Source organism: Engystomops pustulosus, chromosome 7 (assembly GCF_040894005.1).
Source record: "Engystomops pustulosus chromosome 7, aEngPut4.maternal, whole genome shotgun sequence".
NCBI lineage: Eukaryota > Metazoa > Chordata > Amphibia > Anura > Leptodactylidae > Engystomops > Engystomops pustulosus.
In genome coordinates this window covers 13382613-13402619 of record NC_092417.1, presented here as the reverse complement: position 1 = coordinate 13402619, position 20007 = coordinate 13382613, and the positions used below count along the sequence as shown (strand labels likewise).

Below are 20007 nucleotides of genomic sequence, written 5' to 3'. Positions count from 1 at the left end.
TCATAACAATAGCCATGGCACCCATAACAATAGCCATGGTACCCCCATAACAATAGCCATGGTACCCCCATAACCACACCCATGGTGTTCCCATAACCACACCCATGGTGTTCTCATACCCGTACCCATGGTGTTTCCATAACTGTACCCATGGTGTTTCCATAACTGTACCCATGGTGTTTCTATAACCGTACCCATGGTGTTTCTATAACCGTACCCATGGTGTTCCCATAACTGTACCCATGGTATTCCCATAACCGTACCCATGGTGTTCCCATACCCGTACCCATGGTGTTTCCATAACTGTACCCATGGTGTTTCCATAACTGTACCCATGGTGTTTCTATAACCATACCCATGGTGTTTCTATAACCGTACCCATGGTGTTCCCATAACTGTACCCATGGTATTCCCATAACCATACCCATGGTGTTCTCATACCCGTACCCATGGTGTTTCCATAACTGTACCCATGGTGTTTCCATAACTGTACCCATGGTTTTTCTATAACCATACCATACCATAGCCATGCTGTACCTTTACATAACATCTATGGTTCCCCTCCAATCTATAATTATGGTGCACCCATAACAATGACCTATGTGACTGTAGAATTGTAATATACTTGACCTCGATGTATCCATCTTTCCAACTAAAATCTATCCCATAATACTGGTTCCCATATGGGTAAAGACACCTTATGGGCTCCCTAATGCTCCTGATCCCTGGTGTGAATGCACCCTCTACACCTCCTAGTTACATTACGAAACTCAGGATTAGTGTTGGCCATAGAAAACAAGGGGACGTTCTATGATTGTCAACACATCCACATTTTCCAGAATCATCCCAAATTAGCATATTCGATCCTAGCAAAATTATTTTCTGAAAATAGGCATTGTTTTGATCATTATTATTACGCATCTTTCTAAAGTGGCCATGTGTGGAAATTTTGGTTGGTTCTTGATTGGGCTTTTATTGCCATTCATGAGGCCAGTATAAAGTTGGTCTACCAGAAGTCTTCCAAGGTTGGATCTTGGCCGATCTTGAATTATGTTCCCCATTCTGTGGTCATGTGGGATAGCAGGCTTGGGACCTTCATTAGGTAGAAGTTAGGTAGAAAGAGTAGAGGTCACCTGGTTTGTGACCTTCTACAGGTAGGAAGCCATAGGTTGACCACAACAGAAAACACAATCTCATGTTCTTTGTGGTTTCCACTGGGTGCGAAGCTTGACTTTCCATAATATCCAGGGGTCACTTTCTGATATAGGTTACTGCCAATGGGTAATGACCCTAACAAACCCTCTTTTATATGTCTTCCAGACCAACACTGAGAAAACTCCAGCCTGACAGCATGTACGAGACTTGGGTAAGTCTATATTCTTCATACCTGGTGCCCGGTCATTGCGTGTATACATGTGGACATCGATGCAGATGGTCCTACGTAAAGCCCTTTAGGCCAGTTTTATATCTTACACTTCACTGTATGTTTTGTGACTTTCATAGATGCTCGGTCCAATTGATTTCGTATGAGATATATCAATACATTGAATCCCGATTGATCTCCTTCAGTAGACCTTCCCACCCTTTTTAATGTGCAGTATATGCTGCCTTCACACAGCCGTGACTCACAGGGGCGATGGAAGGTGCTATCTCCAGCAGGAATCTCAGCTCCGTACAACGATGTGTCATTACAGAGATTAATATAGGGGATACAAAGCAGAACTAATGAAAGTAATAAGTAACAGATGTAATACAGGCGGACGAGAGATATATACGAGAAACGGGAGGCAAGTGCAGAGAGTGTTGAGAGCAGAGACAACAATATTTGTCAGTGTCTGTGACTGAAGCCGTACGCGTAGTGTAACGAAATTGGGCCAAACTCACTCATCAATACACATGCTCTTATCTTAGTCAAAGGTCTATTGGTTTACCAGATCCCTGAACACAACCAGTCGTTGGAGGATCCAGGTCTCTGGAGTAAACCAAGGATCAGATAGAAAAACCTCTTCCAGTTGGGTCCTTGCTTTCCCATAGGGGGGCTCTCAAAAAAACAGTCCACCATGAGAATATGTATCTACCAGGCCACGTAAATTTAGATGGCCAATCTCTGTTAGGAGCTCCACAAATACATTTCGCTGACCTTATTGGAATCTTCCAATCAGCAAGGTCTTGGTAACGGCCTAGAAGACCCATGAATCCAAGGTTGTCATGGATGTTCACACGCAGCCACATTTACACGCATCAGCTTTAGGACATGTGAACATTGTGAGTGCACTGGTTCATGTAGACCATTTACATTCCAAATGCCATAGTGTAGATCTACTTCTCATTGCCATATATACTATTTTTGGGGTGGAATGGAAGTGAAACTTGTTTCAGTTTCCGCAAAATTACTCAAGTCAGTGAGTAAGAGTGACTTCGGCTTGAAAGTTTCCTCAGACTTTATAGAATCACGAATTTAGCCCAGATGGAGAAATAACTATGTTCATTCAGATACACAGCCCCACAAATAACTGTGCAATGGATAGTCCCATCTTCTGACCTGGTGAAAACCGTATTTATTGTAGAAAGTAAGATGACTCCTCCATGTTAATTTTATTTTCACTTTTTCATTCCAACAGGAGGATGATTTGAATGGAATCCACATTGTTGCTTTCGCAGAAGAGGATGACCCTGGTAAGTCCTAAAATTCCTACAAGACAGACCTAATCTACTCTTCTTTGTTTAAAGGAAACCTACCAATTGACCTCCTCACACCACCCTCTGGACTCTTTACCACTGACCCCAGGACATATTTTGTTTAGGGACAAAAACCAATAATTTAGGCAAAAACGGAATTCTATAATTTATAGAAATGAGTCTTCGGCGCTTCACTTATGTCACCCTGGCGATTCCGCGCACCTCCGATATCTAATTATGCCATCTTCGTTGTGTTCCTCCTCGGTGACGTCACTCGGCTCTCGGCACTTCTCGCACATGTTCAGGCAGTGAATCTCGCGCAGCTCCAATGTGTCACTACTGACTGTGCAAGATTCACTGACTGCGGATTGCGCGAGAAGTGCCGAGACCCGAGTGACGTCACCGGCTTTCGGTCCAAGGAGGAGGAACACAACGAAGCATGAAATATCGGAGCTGCACCGAATCGCCAGGGTGACATAAGAGGAGCACCAAAGCCACATTTCTATAGAATACTTTTTTTGCCTAAACTATCGTTTTTAGTCCCTAAACAAAATATGTCCTGGGGTGGTGTGAAGAGGTCTCTTCGACCGGGATCAAGTGGTAGGTTCCCTTTAAAAACACTACAGCTACACAACCACACATAAGCTCAACACCCAAGTGTATGGAGGAGATTGAACCTCAAGAACCCCAGCTTTTTGCTGCAGGTTTTGATTGAAAGCCTCTTTTCCTCTCAGTAGGACGTCAAACTTTTGACTCAACCTTAACTTTTCTCTTGAATAAAACTTTGATGTAAAATAAAAAAACCTTCTACATCAAAATTGTTCCATTATGGTTTCCAAGAATATATTTCTGAAAGCAAATAAAAAAATTCCAATTTTAGCTACAAAGATGTTATGAGGAATTTCACGGTTCTTCTCTTGAATAGTCAATGCCGTGGTTAGGACTTACTAGCACAGGAGAACCTAAGATTACGACATTGGCTTTACGTGAAGGTCTTGCTTATTCTCTGTGTTTTAGATGGTTATGAATTTCTGGAAATCATCAAAGAAGTTGCAGAGGACAACACAGATAACCCCGACCTCAGCATTATCTGGATCGACCCTGAGGACTTCCCATTGGTAAGGAATTTCTGGGTTTTGGAAATAGGAAATGACTGCTGGTTTGATGGACTGAGATTACGGTTAGGTGGAGCTTGTACAAACAACATTTTAGGATTTTAATTCAATTTGCAAAATGAAGTAGAATTTGTTATTCCCCCTGGTACTTGTATCTCTTACCAGCCAACCGTAATCTCACTGCCTGGCTCGCGGGTGCTCGGAACAAGTGTATAACAAAGGCTGTATTTTAGTTGAATAGCAGGCGATACAAGATGGTTGCACACACGGAATAGCTGAACGGCATGTCCTTGGCGTTCTTGGCACCCTCAGTATATCTTCAGAATGTGAGAACTCTGTATCTGGGTGCAGGACGAGGAAAGAGAATAGAATCAGGAGAGACGTGTGGAGAATTGTATCTGTGAGAATTCTCTACTCAATCCTTCCTTTTGTCTTTCAGTTGATTCCCTACTGGGAGGAGAAGTTTGGCATTGACCTGTCTCGCCCTCATATCGGCGTGGTGAATGTGACAGATGTAAGTAAGCCCGAAACTCACAGATAACTCAAGACACTGGGCAAGATTATTGGTCTTGTCTAATATTTAGGCAGTGTAAATCTTAGACCTTCTGGATCTCACTACTATTGATTGGCTTATATTGCACCAAAACTTTGCCACCATTGGTAGTATACCTTTGGTCACACCATTCTTCGGTAAGCCAAACGACTTACCAACTTACTCACCTTGTCATGTGAGCCACCATAATTGTCTAATACACATAATAAATGTGGACCTATCATTTTTGATCTACACACCTTATCCATGATGGATGTTGGCCAATCCTATCCAATAAGGTGGTTAGGTGGCCTGTTTCTTTTAATTTCAAACCCAGTTCATATCTGTGTTGGATGTTTCCATCATAGAAGGACATAATGAAAATGAAATACAGAAGTACAATAAAAGTTCTTCTGTTCTTCGTAGGATCCCAAATATGGAAGGGTAGCTTCTGCTATTGGTTACCTCCTATTGGTTACATCCTAGATGCCAATAGACATCAATGGAGAGGGTCGTATACATACTTGCCTAGTTCTCCTATATGTAGTTGTAATATAGAATCCTGATCCGGTAGCAGAAATAGAACTATATTAGTCTGACTTTCATCCAACACTAAAAAAAAACTTCTCTAAGAACCTTTCCAAACTCTCTGAGCCAGAAGACCACATCGTGGAAAGGATCAATGGCTTCATGTTTCTTAAAAAAAACTTGGGGAAAGTCCAAATTCTCCTAGTAGTCCCAAGTGTCTGCTAAGTTAGGGGCGAGGTCAACCTTCCTCCTCCGAAGAGGGCCGTGGTTACACACAGCCAGTACCCCGTTAGATGTATGGTCTTGAGTGACCATTGATTAGACCCTGCCTTGAAATGAGATCAAACATGTGAATGGGGAGAAGAGCAAAGACTGTGTTTTTCCAATTTGCTGACTCCATGATAAAATAAGATCTTGATAGATATCACATTGTCAGAATATCAGATTCCTCCACTGGTTTATCATACCTGACCAGTTGGACACATTTACATTGACCGAATGATTGACCAAAGCAAGAGTGAGATACCTGATACTTAGAGGAAAAATCTGCAACTGTTCACAAACTACTGTACAGGGAAGAACAATACGATAAACTATTGTAAGCGGTGGTTGACGCGACGAGATACCATAGTAATAGATGATCAAATGTGGACTACCGAGAAACCTCCGCCTTGTATTATCCTTTCAGATCTTCTATCTACGAGCTACTGGCCTCCCCGCTGTTCCTTTGGTTCATGGCCGTCTTCCAATTATTCATTACAACACTTGCCTGATAGTATCAGATCTATCTCCAAGTGCGTAGACCCATCTGGTTAACATCTTTTACAAGCTCCGGGACCCGTGCCGCTTCATCCTCCAATCCATCTATCTAATGAACTAGCTCATCCATGATTCACCACTGTAATGTCGTGCTGCCTATTCACATGTTCTTGTTCAGCCGCCGGTGCTCGCTACCCCCTAAGTTCCATCTTTCCTTTTAAGTCGGCCATCAGTAATGCCTCCGTCTCGTTTTGGTCTTCAGTTTTCTGCGTGTATAAATGTCCCTGTGGAAGCTTTTGTTCCACCTGCCTTCATGACTTCCATCTCGCCCGTCTATTATCCCGGTCCCATATTGTGTCCTTTCTGTGAGACATAATTACTGCTTTCTCCAGCTGCCTCCTGTAACGTTGTGTGTGTGACGGTGCGACACGCTGAGTTCTGCTTATAATCTTCAGACGGCTCAGCTGCACTATTTAACAATCTGATGGGGGTCCGCAGGCTTACCTTTATGAGCTGAATCAAAAAAAAATGAAGACTTTATCATATAAAAAATGAATAAAACCTCATTGCCATATCCCAGGTCTACAATCCAACTTCTACTTTCCACAGTAATGGACCACGCTAACCCATGGCTTCCCTTGGAGAAAAGAAACATATGAGCTCATACATATGACTTAAGTACACCTGACTTACAGGCGACCCTTAGTTACAGACGACTTCTCTGCCCCCTGTGGTCTCCGATGAAGTCTCCGGAAGCTACATTAGTCCCGGGCTGCAATATTCAGCTGTAGGGCGTCTGTGAAGTTTGATTCAATTGTCACTGGGGAACAATTTTTTAATATTTTTAAATATACCTGTTCCAACTTACATACAAATTCAACTTACAGTAAGAACAAACCTAAAGAACCTATACTGTAGGTAACCCAGGACTGTCCGTATTGTACCTGATTTTCTTCAACGCTGACCATGGAGTGTGAAATGTTTTCCCAAGAACTGTTGACATCTCATGGCTTTAAGGTTCTTCTATAAATTTTTGGCCGCATGCACACGAACATACGCCTGCCGGGCCATGGAGAGGAGGAGGGGCAACCCCTTCCCTCTCCATAGAGATCCACAGCATACAGGCCGTAACACGGGGAAAGATAGGACATGTCCTATCTTTTTCCCATGTATGGAGCTATATGTATTGCTCAGTGCGGCCGTTGCCGTCTATAGGGGGCGTATGTACCACCACAAGCTTGCAGCCATACATACATCCCCCATATGTACGTGTACATGCAGCCTTTTACAAAGTTTTGCATACTAAGCTCTTCCGTCAGAGGTTGTCATAGCATTCCATGTAGAGACCATAATTTTATTGTCCTATTACGCTATGTACGGTGGCAACTAAATGGGTCTGACCCAGTTTCATGCACCCTTACTTTCCTGATACCTATTAGGATCTTAATAGAGTGGTGTCCAAATGTTGAAGGAAAGCACTGGCCTCTCTCTCTCAGGAGGGTCTGTCTTTCTCTCCTTCCCCTTGTGCATAAAAAGCATAAACTGTGTCACACAAAAAGTGCACAACTAAATGGTCCATCTGAAGGTACTCTCTAAAAAAAAGAGATGGGTTCGGTTAAACCTTCCAAAACCCTCTGAACCAGGAGGCCTTTCCTTTCTGAAACTTAGGGAAGTCCACCAGGACGTAGGCCCAAGTGTCAGCCACGTTAGGATCGAGACCCACCCCTGGTTGTGGTTGCACACACTCATTCCTCCCTAGAACTCACAGAAGGTCCACCCATAAGAACCAACATCCCCCTAAAATAGTCCCCGTGACACAAAAAAAGTATGATGTTGACGTTGACAGCTGGTACATATACGGAAATAAGAGAACCTATTGACTGGCACTTATAGTTCTTAAGGTAACATATTGGGGTGGACTTCAACACTTCTAAAATACTGCAAAGTTTCCATGAACATATAGGTGAATTCTGGGGGTTCCACTAGAATGGAACTAACCAGAGTCAACAGGTTACATCTGAGATTTATATGGTGGATTTGATGGTGGAACTTCTAGAGAATTAATTAGTGCTTGACCTTTGTCCTCACAGGCTGATAGTGTTTGGATGGACATGGATGATGAAGAAGATCTGCCTACAGTAGATGAACTTGAAGACTGGATTGAAGACGTTCTCGATGGAGACATCAACACTGAAGATGATGATGATGACGATGATGATGATGATGATGACGATGACGACGACGATGATGACGACGATGATGATGACGATGACGACGATGATGACGACGACGATGATGATGATGACGATGACTAAACGGTCATTGATTAAGTCGTTAGCATCTAACTAGATTATACGTACGTTATTCACACGTCAAAAAAAATCCAACTTTAGTAACAACATATTTTTATATGAATTCTCAGAAGCTTATTGAGCTTTACATTGACCCCATTAGTTTAACATCTACTCCAAATCATACAAATCTGCAACTTACATGGTTGACCTGTTGCTTTGGGCAAAGGGCATCTTTAAGAATATCTCCTATAGTCTACCAGGGTCACCACCTGACAACTTTGAACACTCCCGAATACCCACCCAAGGCTTAAATTCTATAAATGACCCCATTCTAAAGAGAACACATCAAAATGAACAGACCTAATTTCCATGACGTTAAACTAGTGGGTACAGCCATGGCCTAAAGTGCCACTCAAGGGGTCATGTTTTCCAAACTCATTTGAAACCAGCTAAAAGGACCTGACGGGGCTGGGACATATGACCCCCCCTCTTGACTATGTCAAATAGAAAGGTTTACAAGAGGAGGAGCTTCAATTGAAGGTCTCCCAAACTCGTGAACATTCTATCAAAAGGTGTCATTACATTAAGAAGCCAGTCCTAGTGATTAACCCATGCCCCACAGTGTTGGATAATATGATTTTTGGAATCCCATATTACACCCCTCATCCTGTTTCTGGAGCAGACATAAATTTGGACAATTTGGACAAAATATTTTTTTCTTCTGGACATTTGACGTTTCCATAAAATTTATACTGAAAACATGAAATCATGCATCACTGTCAAGGTCTTAAAGGTTCTCTACTGTGACTTCTGTGGAAAAAAAATTCCCACCATTTGGAAAAAAAGAAAAATTATAACACCCAAAACCTTGTATGTGTCGTTCTTATATACGGTCATTTGTGGTGGTGGGAATGGCTGTAGATGGTTGTGGAGGTGGCAAGTTATCAACTGGTTAGGACCATCTTATAGATCCTATACAAAGTGACGTCATCGATGGTTGTCACCCATTGGGTGGTAGACCTAAGCTTAGCTGACTCCTTCGAGCTAGGACTCTGGTTGTTATCAGATTTCTACTAATTTGGCACAAGATACCAATACACAAACATATGAAAAGCGTAGGACTATAGAGATAGTAGATTCGTTGGGTTCCATGCCAGCACAGATGCCATGGTAATGACAAACGGAAGCTGGGGGATGTTCTCATATTTGGTATTGTAGTAGGCGGGTGGAGGATTACCAAAGGACTGGGCTTACATGATATTACACATCAAGTGCTCACAACAATCCAGCCTAAAGGGACGGCTGTGACTGTTGTCTTACTAGCTACATAGGACAGGTTCTTATGCCATCATGGTAGGAGAACTTACTCTATCTAGAGGTAAATTGGCCTGAGATAGAGAAAGTTTTCTATAATACAAGCACATTACCATATGGACGTTGGGCAGTACGGGGGCTCAGCACTACATCCTTATGGTACCAGTGTACTGGGTTCAAGTCCCATCCAGGTCAACATCCGCAAAGAGTTTGTATGTTCTCTCCGTGTTTGGGTGGGTTTCCTCAAGGTCCGCCGGTTTCCTTTCACACTCCAAAACATACTGGTAGGGTGATCAGATTGTGAGGATGTATGATGGGTCTTCTATCTAATACAAAAAAACCAAGGTCTATACCTTGAACCCAAGGTCATCTGATAATACCCTATTTCCCCAAAAATAAGACATTTACTTACCCGGTTCAGTCGCGATCCAGCGGCGGGTTTTCCGACGCTGATTTGGGTCCGGCCGGGATTCACTAAGGTCTGTGCGCCGATATCCACTAGGTGTCGCTGCTGCGCCGAAGTCCGCTGGAGTTCACCTTCTATTTCTTGGTGCAGGTAATCGCGTGTTTAAATACCGTGATTTTTCTGAATTCGTCGGGTTTTCCGCCGGTGCCGAAGCGCCACAATCCGACCGCGTGCGCCAAAAACCCGGGGGAACTAAGCGCAAAACGGAAAAATTCGGGAAACCCGACGAAAAAAAAAACGATTCGGGCCCTTAGTAAATGACCCCCAGTGTCTTATATTAAATTTTGCTCCTAAAGAGGCGCTAGGTCTTATTTTCAGGGGATGTCTTATTTTTCTATGAACAAGAATTTACATTTATCGTTGAACAAAAAATCAACTTCTCTAACCTCCTTATAACTCTCCAAACTCTGAATTTCATGCTGTATTTCTTGTGACTCCATTTCTATTAGAATCATTGGCCCCGATCTCCTTCTTATCCTGGTAGCTGCTGGTATCACATTTGTAGCACAACAATCAGTGATCTAATTCCATGAATTCTTCCCCATGTCACAACCTTCTCCAGCATCTAAAAGATTTCCTAATACTAATGTATGGTGTGGGGGGAGCTGCTGCAATGACGGCCGCTAGGTCTTTTTCTCAGGGGAGGCCTTATATTCCTAAACCTGAACAAAATTGTACTAGGTCTTATTTTCGGGGGATGTCTAATTTTAGGGGAAACAGGGTAGTTGAGAGCCCTTGTTCAGGTTCCGTCTTCAATAATGTCTTCCTTTGTCTGATAGTTACGATGAAGTATCAGACAGAGGGTGCATCTAGCAGGCAGGTATGTGCCTACAACCAAGGGTGGGCATAGATCTATATAATATGTCGCCCATTGTACATAAACACTGTTAGGGCCGCAACTAAAATCTTGTGGTACAGGCCCCTCCTTGGAATACAGGCCCCTCCCCTGCTTAAATGACCCCACAAGCCACACCCCTTCTACTTCTTCATTCAGAAAATCACTAGTAGAGCTGTGGTAGGCAGTGAAATTGTTTCAAGGATTTCGGAATAAATGTTATATATACAGAGAAGTATAGAAGAAGCTTTAGACCAGTCTGTGCGTGGAAATAGTCTATTGTTTAATAGGTTCAAAAAATAGATATTATTTTTCCCACAATGCACTGCTTACAAAGGGGTTAACCCAGACTGCAGTCTATCTGTAAACAACAAGGGAATAATTATATATAATATCCACTTTGAGTCTGGTGCTTATGCTATAATTATATGTCTTCCCTCAGCTTCAACTGAGAATCTGCACAGCTCGTGCAGCAAAAAGATGATACCTCACAGACTGACAGGTGCTACCTACATAAGAGTCCCCAAAAATTCCTATGGCAATTACGTCAGTATTTATCTCATCTCAAACCACCCCATCCATTTCACACTTGGCTACTAACAGGGGCGGATTACTATAGCCATGGGCCTGGGCTGTACAAATCTTATAACCCTACAAGTCTTGGATTTACTTCCTACATCAGATACTAGAATCAATCTTCTTGGGGAATGGAGGATGCACCCCACCTTTGTCCTCACAGGCTGATAGTGTTTGGATGGACATGGATGATGAAGAAGATCTGCCTACAGTAGATGAACTTCAAGACTGGATTGAAGACGTTCTTGATGGAGACATCAACACTGAAGATGATGATGACGACGATGACGACTATGACGACGACGATGATGATGACGATGACGATGATGATGACGATGACTAAACGACAGATGGATGCACCCCATCTGTCTGCTTTCAATTTGCGGTTTCAGGATTTTGGGTGGACCATCAAAGGTCCTGAAATGGGCTTTTGTGTACATGTGTATTGAGAGAAGGAACAGATGTAGGAGGATTTCATCGAGGATTTCATCCTTCTCAGTATAAAATTTGGTGGGTGGTAAGAGTGGCCATGGACCATCGAGAAGGTTTGACCCAGGCCTACTGCCTACTAGATAAAAAAGACGTTTGGTCTGTGAGGTACACATTGCCAGGTTGCTACATTTTTGCCTAAATCTACTCATCCAAGCTTGTAACCCTACTAGCTAAGGTCATTCCAAGCCCCATCTGCCTGCTTCCAATCTGCGGTCTCAGGATCTTAGGTGGACCATCAAAGGTCAAAGGTGTACATGTGCATTGAGAGAAGGAACAGATGTAGGAGTATTTCATCGAGGATTTCATCCTTCTCAGTATAAAATTTGGTGGGTGGTTAGGGTGGCCATGGGTCATCGAGAAGGTTTGACCCCGGCCTCCTGCCTACTGGCTACTAGATAAAAAAAGATGTTTGGTCTGTGAGGTACACATTGCCAGGTTGCTACATTTTTGCCCAAATCTACTCATCCAAGCTTGTAACCCTACTAGATGAGGTCATTCCAATATTATAGGACTAGAATAACATGGTTAAGGCCACCATATTACTCCAACTATTGCAGGATGTACACTATTCCACAGAAAGAACCCAAAACCAGAAACCACCATCCTTGGACTTCTATAGAGGTTCTCCTCTATAGTTCATTGTAGAACGGCGGCCATCAGGGTCTAAATTCTACTTTGAAAACCAAGCGAAGAGTAAAAGTGATAGGATCTGATCTGAAACTCCTTCAATTCACCTCAGGCCTCCATCATGGCTTTGCTGTTGCTACGAAACCAGGTAGACAGGACACCACAATATGGTAACTATAGACAAGCCAGCGTTTTGCTGGTGAAAGGCGTACACGCTATGTTATGGAAACTGGACACCCAGAAGAGGAAGCGAGTCTCAACAAACAACAATACTGAGGACGGAGATGAAAGACAATCCAGACAAGCTGCTTAATTACTAATGAAATGGTCCTCATCTTCATGCGTCTGCCGGAAGACTTTCATGCGCGTGAGGTTACTTGTCTGACGACAGATATCTACTGAAAGGTGGTGACCAGAGGAAAGATATTTATATGCCAGGAAATCAAAGCTATCATCTCCTCACATGACATCTACAGAGAATGAGTTGCCCACATCTGGTTTTCCACTTCTGGAAGTTTCCACCACGCTATATCCAATCTTATGAGAATAATATAGCCCAGGGGGGGCTGGTGCGCTTAGATGGAGGTATGACCCAAGATGGGTCGTCATGGTCTTCGGTTAAGCACAGGGTAAAAATCAAGGTTGTTGCCTTCTGGTAAATAATGGACATACATCAAGAAGGGTGGTTGATGTCCTTCGGTAAAGATAGGCCTATATACCAAGAGTTATGGGTGGTGCTCTTCTGTGAAACTTGGGTTATACACTAAAAAGAGGGTTGGTGGTCTATGTTACCCAAGAGGTTATACAGTACAGAAGTATGATTAATGTTCTTCAGTAAAACTGGGGGAGTAGACACCAAGAGTATGATTATTGTTCTTATGTGAATCTTGGGTTATACCAGTGGTGGCGAACCTATGGCACGGGTGCCAGAGGTGGCACTCAGAGCCCTTTCTGTGGGCAACCAGGCCTTCCCCCCAGCACAGAATTTGCTAGACGTGACTCAAGGCTATGCTCTTGACTATGGCTATTTTAAAGCGACACCTTCTTGGCTGCCAGGATTACACAAGAAGCCAGAAAGTGTGGACAGAGATGGATTATCATTGGAGCTCCTGCTCTGGGTCCCCTGATTCTTCCTCTTCAGGGGACCCTGGAAGGAAGCTGTAATCTATAAATCTTCTTTCTATAGTATTGGTGTCCTCAGGACGCCAACACGATTGATACAGCTAGGATCAATAGGTTACTACTTAAATTGTCATGTTGGCACTTTGAGACATAAAAGTAGGTTTTGGTTATAGGTTGGGCACTCTGTCTCTAAAAGGTTCCCCATTACTGGGTTATACACTGCAAGGGTGGTTTGTGTTCATTAGAAAAGGTGATATACACCAAGAAATGTAGTTAAAGGGGTTGTCCGAGTTTAAAAAATATATATATATATGTTGCCGGGAGAGGGCTGCCTAAAATAATAAAGCTGTACTTACCTTCCGGTGCCCTCCGCTATCCACCGCTGCTGTCGCTCCGGTCCAGGCGCCATGTAAACAAACATGGCCTCCGGAGCAGCGCTGCATTCAGCTTCCGGCCGGCTGTGGCCAGGTACGCCTATCCGTCCCTATACACAGCATTGTGTATGGGGACCGGAAGGTTGTCGTGTCCGGCCCCCATACATACATGGCGCCCGGACCGGAGCAACAGCAGTGCTGGATACGGGAGGGCACCGGAAGGTAAGTATAGCTTTATTGTTTTAGGCAGCCCGCTCCCGGCCACATATATTTTTTTTTTCAAAACTCGGACAACCCCTTTAAAGTTCTTTAGTTAAGCAAACTATGTATATCATGAAGGGCGATTAGTGCTCTACAGTCAACCCAACCACAATTGAGCAGAATCCAGTCGCTAAAGAGTTGTCCTAATCCTAGGTTGACTCAGGTTAGGGCAGAACTTTGCAGCCATCACACTTCCAACTTGTCACAGGCCTCAAAACAAAGAAGTGTCCCACATCTATGAATATATATGGCTTATGTATCACTACAGTGGATGGATCTTTTTGACTGATCTTCTGAGGTCACCATAAGACACACATGTACCGTACAAACCTTCTGTGGTCAAACCTGACATGAGTGAGGACTCACTCATTATTGGTATTATTTTTCAAGGTCCACTTGAAGAGTAGAGGTTAGATGGTGATGTGAATTAGGTCGAAGTCGGGGAAGGACTCACGTTTACACTTCAACCCCCCTTTGCTTATGACAGATGCTAAAATTTTAGACAATGGGCCTTGTGCATTGCGGGTTAATGGCAAGTACTGTGATGGCAGTGGATGAAAGCCATGGGAACAGCAGAAGAATCTATAGATGAGAGCGGTGCCCATCCATTAGCATTTATAAATAAAACAGAATCAGAAGCCAGAAGAGACGTGCTGACCACGGTAGGCTGTCTCCAAGATCAATGTGATGTGTATTACGAGCCAGTGATCTGACATTGCCAGGAGCTAATAAACTCCCAGAGACTCTGATTCTTTTGCTTAGAAGCCGGTGGTTTCCCAGCATCTGGCTACAAATTGCTATCAGGTGCAACATTTTGGGTCACATGACTGTGGAAACGAAAAAGGCCAAAATCAGCATCACAGAATATGTCCTTGTAGAGTCTGGGTCAGGATGAGAACCGCCTGATGTAGGAAATGCTCAATGTCACTTTCATAAACCATTTTAATTTGTCGTCCCAAGATTTTAGGCCTTTAAAGGGAACCTGTCACCAGGAGAGCCATTTTTAGCACTCCCCCAGTCCCCACAGAGCATAGTACATACACTGCCAAAGTGTTTTTGTATAAAAAATAGGTTTTACAGAAAAAAAAATATGTTATATTGTACCTTTCATTAGCATCTGCTGTGTGACTAGGCACTCGTCCCCTGGGAGGGGCTGGAAAGGAGCACTTAAACCCCTCCCCCCACCCTTGGGAAACATGTGACCTTTTCAAATATATGAATAACTCCCCACACTCGGGATTGGCTGTAGAGGAGCAGGGGGCGTCGCTAAGCCCAGTGATGGGTGTTTTCATATATTTGAAAAGGTCACATGGAGTAGCTGTTTCCCAAGGGAGGGGGGGGGGGACTGCTCCTTTCCAGCCCCTCCCATTTGGCAACTGCCTAGTCACACAGCAGATGCTAATGAAAGGTACAAAATAACATATCTTTTTTTCTGTAAAACCAATTTTTAATACAAAAACACTTTGGCAGCGTATGTACTATGCTCTGTGGGGACTGGGGGAGTGCTAAAAATGGCTCTCCTGGTGACAGGTTCCCTTTAAATGTGTTGAGGGGCATTTTATGGTAAGTTGGATTAGGACCACCACTTTCTTACAGATGTAAATTAGCCATACGATATAGATCTCAGGTCATTGCCCTGCCAAGCTTCTGACCAAAAATTTGGCAGGGGTTCATATCCATTCGACTACAGGAGAATTATTGGGGTCAAAATCTGATCATGGGGGTCCAAAGGTGGAAAGGGTTACGTGACTACTTTTATGTTGACATTGAACTTCTACCAACCAGGGGTGACTTTTGCTAATGGCCACCATAGATATCAGATATTCCAACTTGATCCTTATTTTCCACGATATCTGCCATTGATGAAGAATAGAGGAGATACCAGAGATCTCATAGACATAAGAAAGTCAAGTGAACTCGGGAACATAAGTGAGGTCCCAACGTGAGGTCAATACAGGGTTGGTCCTCCCTACCAGAGTATCAGAGGTTTCTTTGTTGTATCCAAACGCCAACACAATAATGGACCAGAGATCCAACAAGACACAACCCTGTATGGACCACTAGGATCTTATACATTGATGGATAGTGGGTCCCCAGAATCATATGGATTCAACATTGAGTCACTCGCTTGATGACCTAAGAACATGCCCTACAAAAATTCTTACCGAAACACGTTAAAACGGTGTCTACAATGTTGTAGGGTTAGAAGTTTATAGAAATTAGGGTATGATTGCCCGAATCTTTGTACCCATCAGCAATCTCTTCTTCCTACGTCCATAGCTGGCCAACATTTGCCTCCACTCTTCTCGTAGTTCAGGGTCCCTCAATTCTAACCTTTATTCATCCCACTCACTCTGGGTTTTTAAGTGGCACTGATGCCTGTTGCTTGGAGAATTATAGTCCTGGCATAAGTCTCACTGTGTGACTCTACCTGACCAATCGTGAGATGTCCCCCATCGAGAGCGCCCGGCAGGAGCTCAGAATATACATTTGATGTCATCATGGCTCATGTTGTGAGAGACACATTTGCAATGACAGTCAGTATTTCGGTATATAAATAGTACTTCCTTCCTGAGCACGGCCCAGCTGTGCTGCATCTTATATGAGGTGCCCAGTGTGACGGCTCATGATGAGCCGCTGAGAAACATGGAAATCCGTCCCATCGGAGGACCCTGAGCCGAGATCTTATTCACCGAGCAACGGGCAAAAGTTACCAATGTCTCTTCACTTATAATAATAGGAACATTTCATCTATGTGCTAATAGAGAGGTGGGATAACGGTAATATCCATGGTTAACAAAGTCCTCTAAATATTTTATGCCACAGACTCTAGAAACATGAATATTCTATGTGTTCTCTTTTGTGTACATAGGAGGCAGTATTATAGTAGTTATATTCCTGTACATAGGGGGCAGTATTATAGTAGTTATATTCTTGTACATAGGGGGCAGTATTATAGTAGTTATATTCTTGTACATAGGGGGCAGTATTATAGTAGTTATATTCTTGTGCATAGGGGGCAGTATTATAGTAGTTATATTCTTGTACATAGGGGCAGTATTATAGTAGTTATATTCTTGTACATAGGGGGCAGTATTATAGTAGTATATTCCTGTACATAGGGGGCAGTATTATAGTAGTTATATTCCTGTACATAGGGGGCAGTATTATAGTAGTTATATTCCTGTACATAGGGGGCAGTATTATAGTAGTTATATTCCTGTACATAGGGGGCAGTATTATAGTAGTTATATTCTTGTACATAGGGGGCAGTATTATAGTAGTTATATTCTTGTACATAGGGGCAGTATTATAGTAGTTATATTCCTGTACATAGGGGGCAGTATTATAGTAGTTATATTCCTGTACATAGGGGGCAGTATTATAGTAGTTATATTCCTGTACATAGGGGGCAGTATTATAGTAGTTATATTCTTGTACATAGGGGGCAGTGTTATAGTAGTTATATTCCTGTACATAGGGGGCAGTATTATAGTAGTTATATTCTTGTACATAGGGGGCAGTATTATAGTAGTTATATTCCTGTACATGGGGGCAGTATTATAGTAGTTATATTCTTGTACATAGGGGGAAGTATTATAGTAGTTATAATCCTGTACAAAGGGGCAGTATTATAGTAGTTATATTCTTGTACATAGGGGGCAGTATTATAGTGGTTATATTCTTGTACATAGGAGGCAGTATTATAGTAGTTATATTCTTGTACATAGGGGGCAGTATTATAGTAGTTATATTCTTGTACATAGGGGGCAGTATTATAGTAGTTATAGTCTTGTACATAGGAGGCAGTATTATAGTAGTTATATTTTTGTACAAAGGGGGCAGTATTATAGTAGTTATATTCTTGCACATAGGGGCAGTATTATAGTAGTTATATTCCTGTACATAGGAGGCAGTATTATAGTAGTTATATTCTTGTACATAGGGGGCAGTATTATAGTAGTTATATTCTTGTACATAGGGGGCAGTATTATAGTAGTTATATTCCTGTACATAGGGAGCAGTATTATAGTAGTTATATTTTTGTACATAGGGACAGTATTATAGTAGTTATATTCTTGTACATAGGGGGCAGTATTATAGTAGTTATATTCTTGTACATAGGGAGCAGTATTATAGTAGTTATATTCTTGTACATAGGGGGCAGTATTATAGTAGTTATATTCTTGTACATAGGGGGCAGTATTATAGTAGTTATATTCTTGTACATAGGGGGCAGTATTATAGTAGTTATATTCCTGTACATAGCGGACAGTATTATAGTAGTTATATTCTTGTACATAGGGGGCAGTATTATAGTAGTTATATTCTTGTACATAGAAGGCAGTATTATAGTAGTTATATTCTTGTACATGGGGGGCAGTATTATAGTAGTTATATTCCTGTACATAGGGGGCAGTATTATAGTAGTAATGTTCTTGTACATAGGGGGCAGTATTATAGTAGTTATATTCTTGTACATAGGGGGCAGTATTATAGTAGTTATATTGTTGTACGTAGGGACAGTATCATATTTTTGTACATTTTATGTAAGTATATGTAATACTATAATAGTTATATTCTTGTATATTCTTACCTGCTAAAATTAGATGTGCTTAGACCATGGAAATGTTGCAGAGAGTTATGAATGTGCCAGTGATGTGATTCCTATTTAGCAGTGATGGAGTTAATAGTTTTGGTATTAGGGGTGTTTGGGTCTCCTTAGGTCCTTATCAGTAGATATTAGTGGAGTTTGGCTGTGGATAAACACAGAGATTGGGGAATTATTTCTTACTCTATAATTTACTGAATGAGATATGACTCATGGGGGCATTTACAGAGATAGTTGATGTCCGAAGGGCAGGACAGTGATGTGAATGTATATAAAGTAAGTTAATGTTCACCTGTGGATTGTTAATGCTGTAGCTTCTCCAAGTGCCCTGGATGCATGTCCTCACACTGCTGTGCTCTAATGTCTGTGCACGCACTGCCCTTACTGTGCGTTCATGTGTGGCAGTAACTCATGTGTTTTCAAAAGCATCAGAACAGCTGAGAAGAGGAGATTTGCCTGATTACATAGCTGTTAACATTGGGTTAAACATACATGTGTGCACTAACGTGTGTGTTTGTTAATGCTATGTTAACAGCTATGATTTGTAAACCGCTGCAGTGTTCATCTGTGTTATGTAGTGACATGCTGTGGGGTTGATCAGACCCTTCACAGGCTGCAAGCTACATGGTGGGATGTATTCCCAACAACCCCTCTGCCTTGCATCGGCAGGGGTGTTGCATACCCCCGGGGCAGTTGAAAGAGCCGCCCTCGGCTCGACTACGGACTGGTTGGGGCGCAGAGGACCGCTAGGGGGGTCCGTGCAAGTGACGGCTGGTAGAGGTGAATTAAAAAAAGGGCACTTCTGTGAAGTGCAGGCTACATGATCTGTAGGGACAAGCCGCCCATGGTCCTGGAGACAGGCACCTGGGTTGGTGTCGGACTAAGACAAGGACATGTGAATGCGAAGGGTGATAGTTGGTTGCTGACGCCATTAAACCAAACTGTACAGTAGGAAAGGTGTGGTGTCACGTATTGTAATCCACTCCTTGCACCAAGGCCTGTATATTTGTTTCATGAACACTTCTTCCCTGGTGACAAATATATAGTGTATATGCATTACATTGGCACAATAAGACATTATACAAAGTACAAGTACCTGCCGACTGACATTCTTACCCCTGTGTGAGTGGCATCCAAGTGCTACATCTTTAGCACCCCCGGTCCCCTAAGGACCCGCAGTTTACAGACTTCCCTCACTTACGAAGCTTCGGTTTGAGGCATAAGATAGCGGTCAGGGTTTACATATAAATGGTCCGACCCCTTCATAGGTCTTGGAGTAGATGATGATGTCGTCCAAGTATAGCAGGACGTTCTCGAATTTTCGATGACCCAAACATCTCTCCATCAGCCGTTGAAATGTGCCTGGGGCTTTGCATAGCCCGAACGGCATGTTGTTGAACTCGAACAGGCCCATTGGGGTG

At 42.7% G+C, this 20007-nt stretch overlaps 1 protein-coding gene across 2 annotated transcripts in view; it reads left to right on the top strand.

The window, feature by feature from the left end:
- The window catches only part of CASQ1 (calsequestrin 1), a 74509-nt gene extending 63068 nt beyond the window's left edge, over positions 1-11441 (top strand). The window contains exons 7-11 of one of the 2 annotated variants that reach the window (XM_072114843.1): positions 1321-1366; positions 2622-2676; positions 3697-3797; positions 4234-4308; positions 11262-11441. In XM_072114843.1, the coding sequence (XP_071970944.1) occupies positions 1321-1366; positions 2622-2676; positions 3697-3797; positions 4234-4308; positions 11262-11441 (457 nt within the window). Of the gene's footprint in view, positions 1-1320; positions 1367-2621; positions 2677-3696; positions 3798-4233; positions 4309-7703; positions 7978-11261 lie in introns of those variants that run through there. The other variant, XM_072114842.1, reaches the window with a different exon arrangement.
- The last annotated feature ends 8566 nt before the right edge of the window (positions 11442-20007 follow it).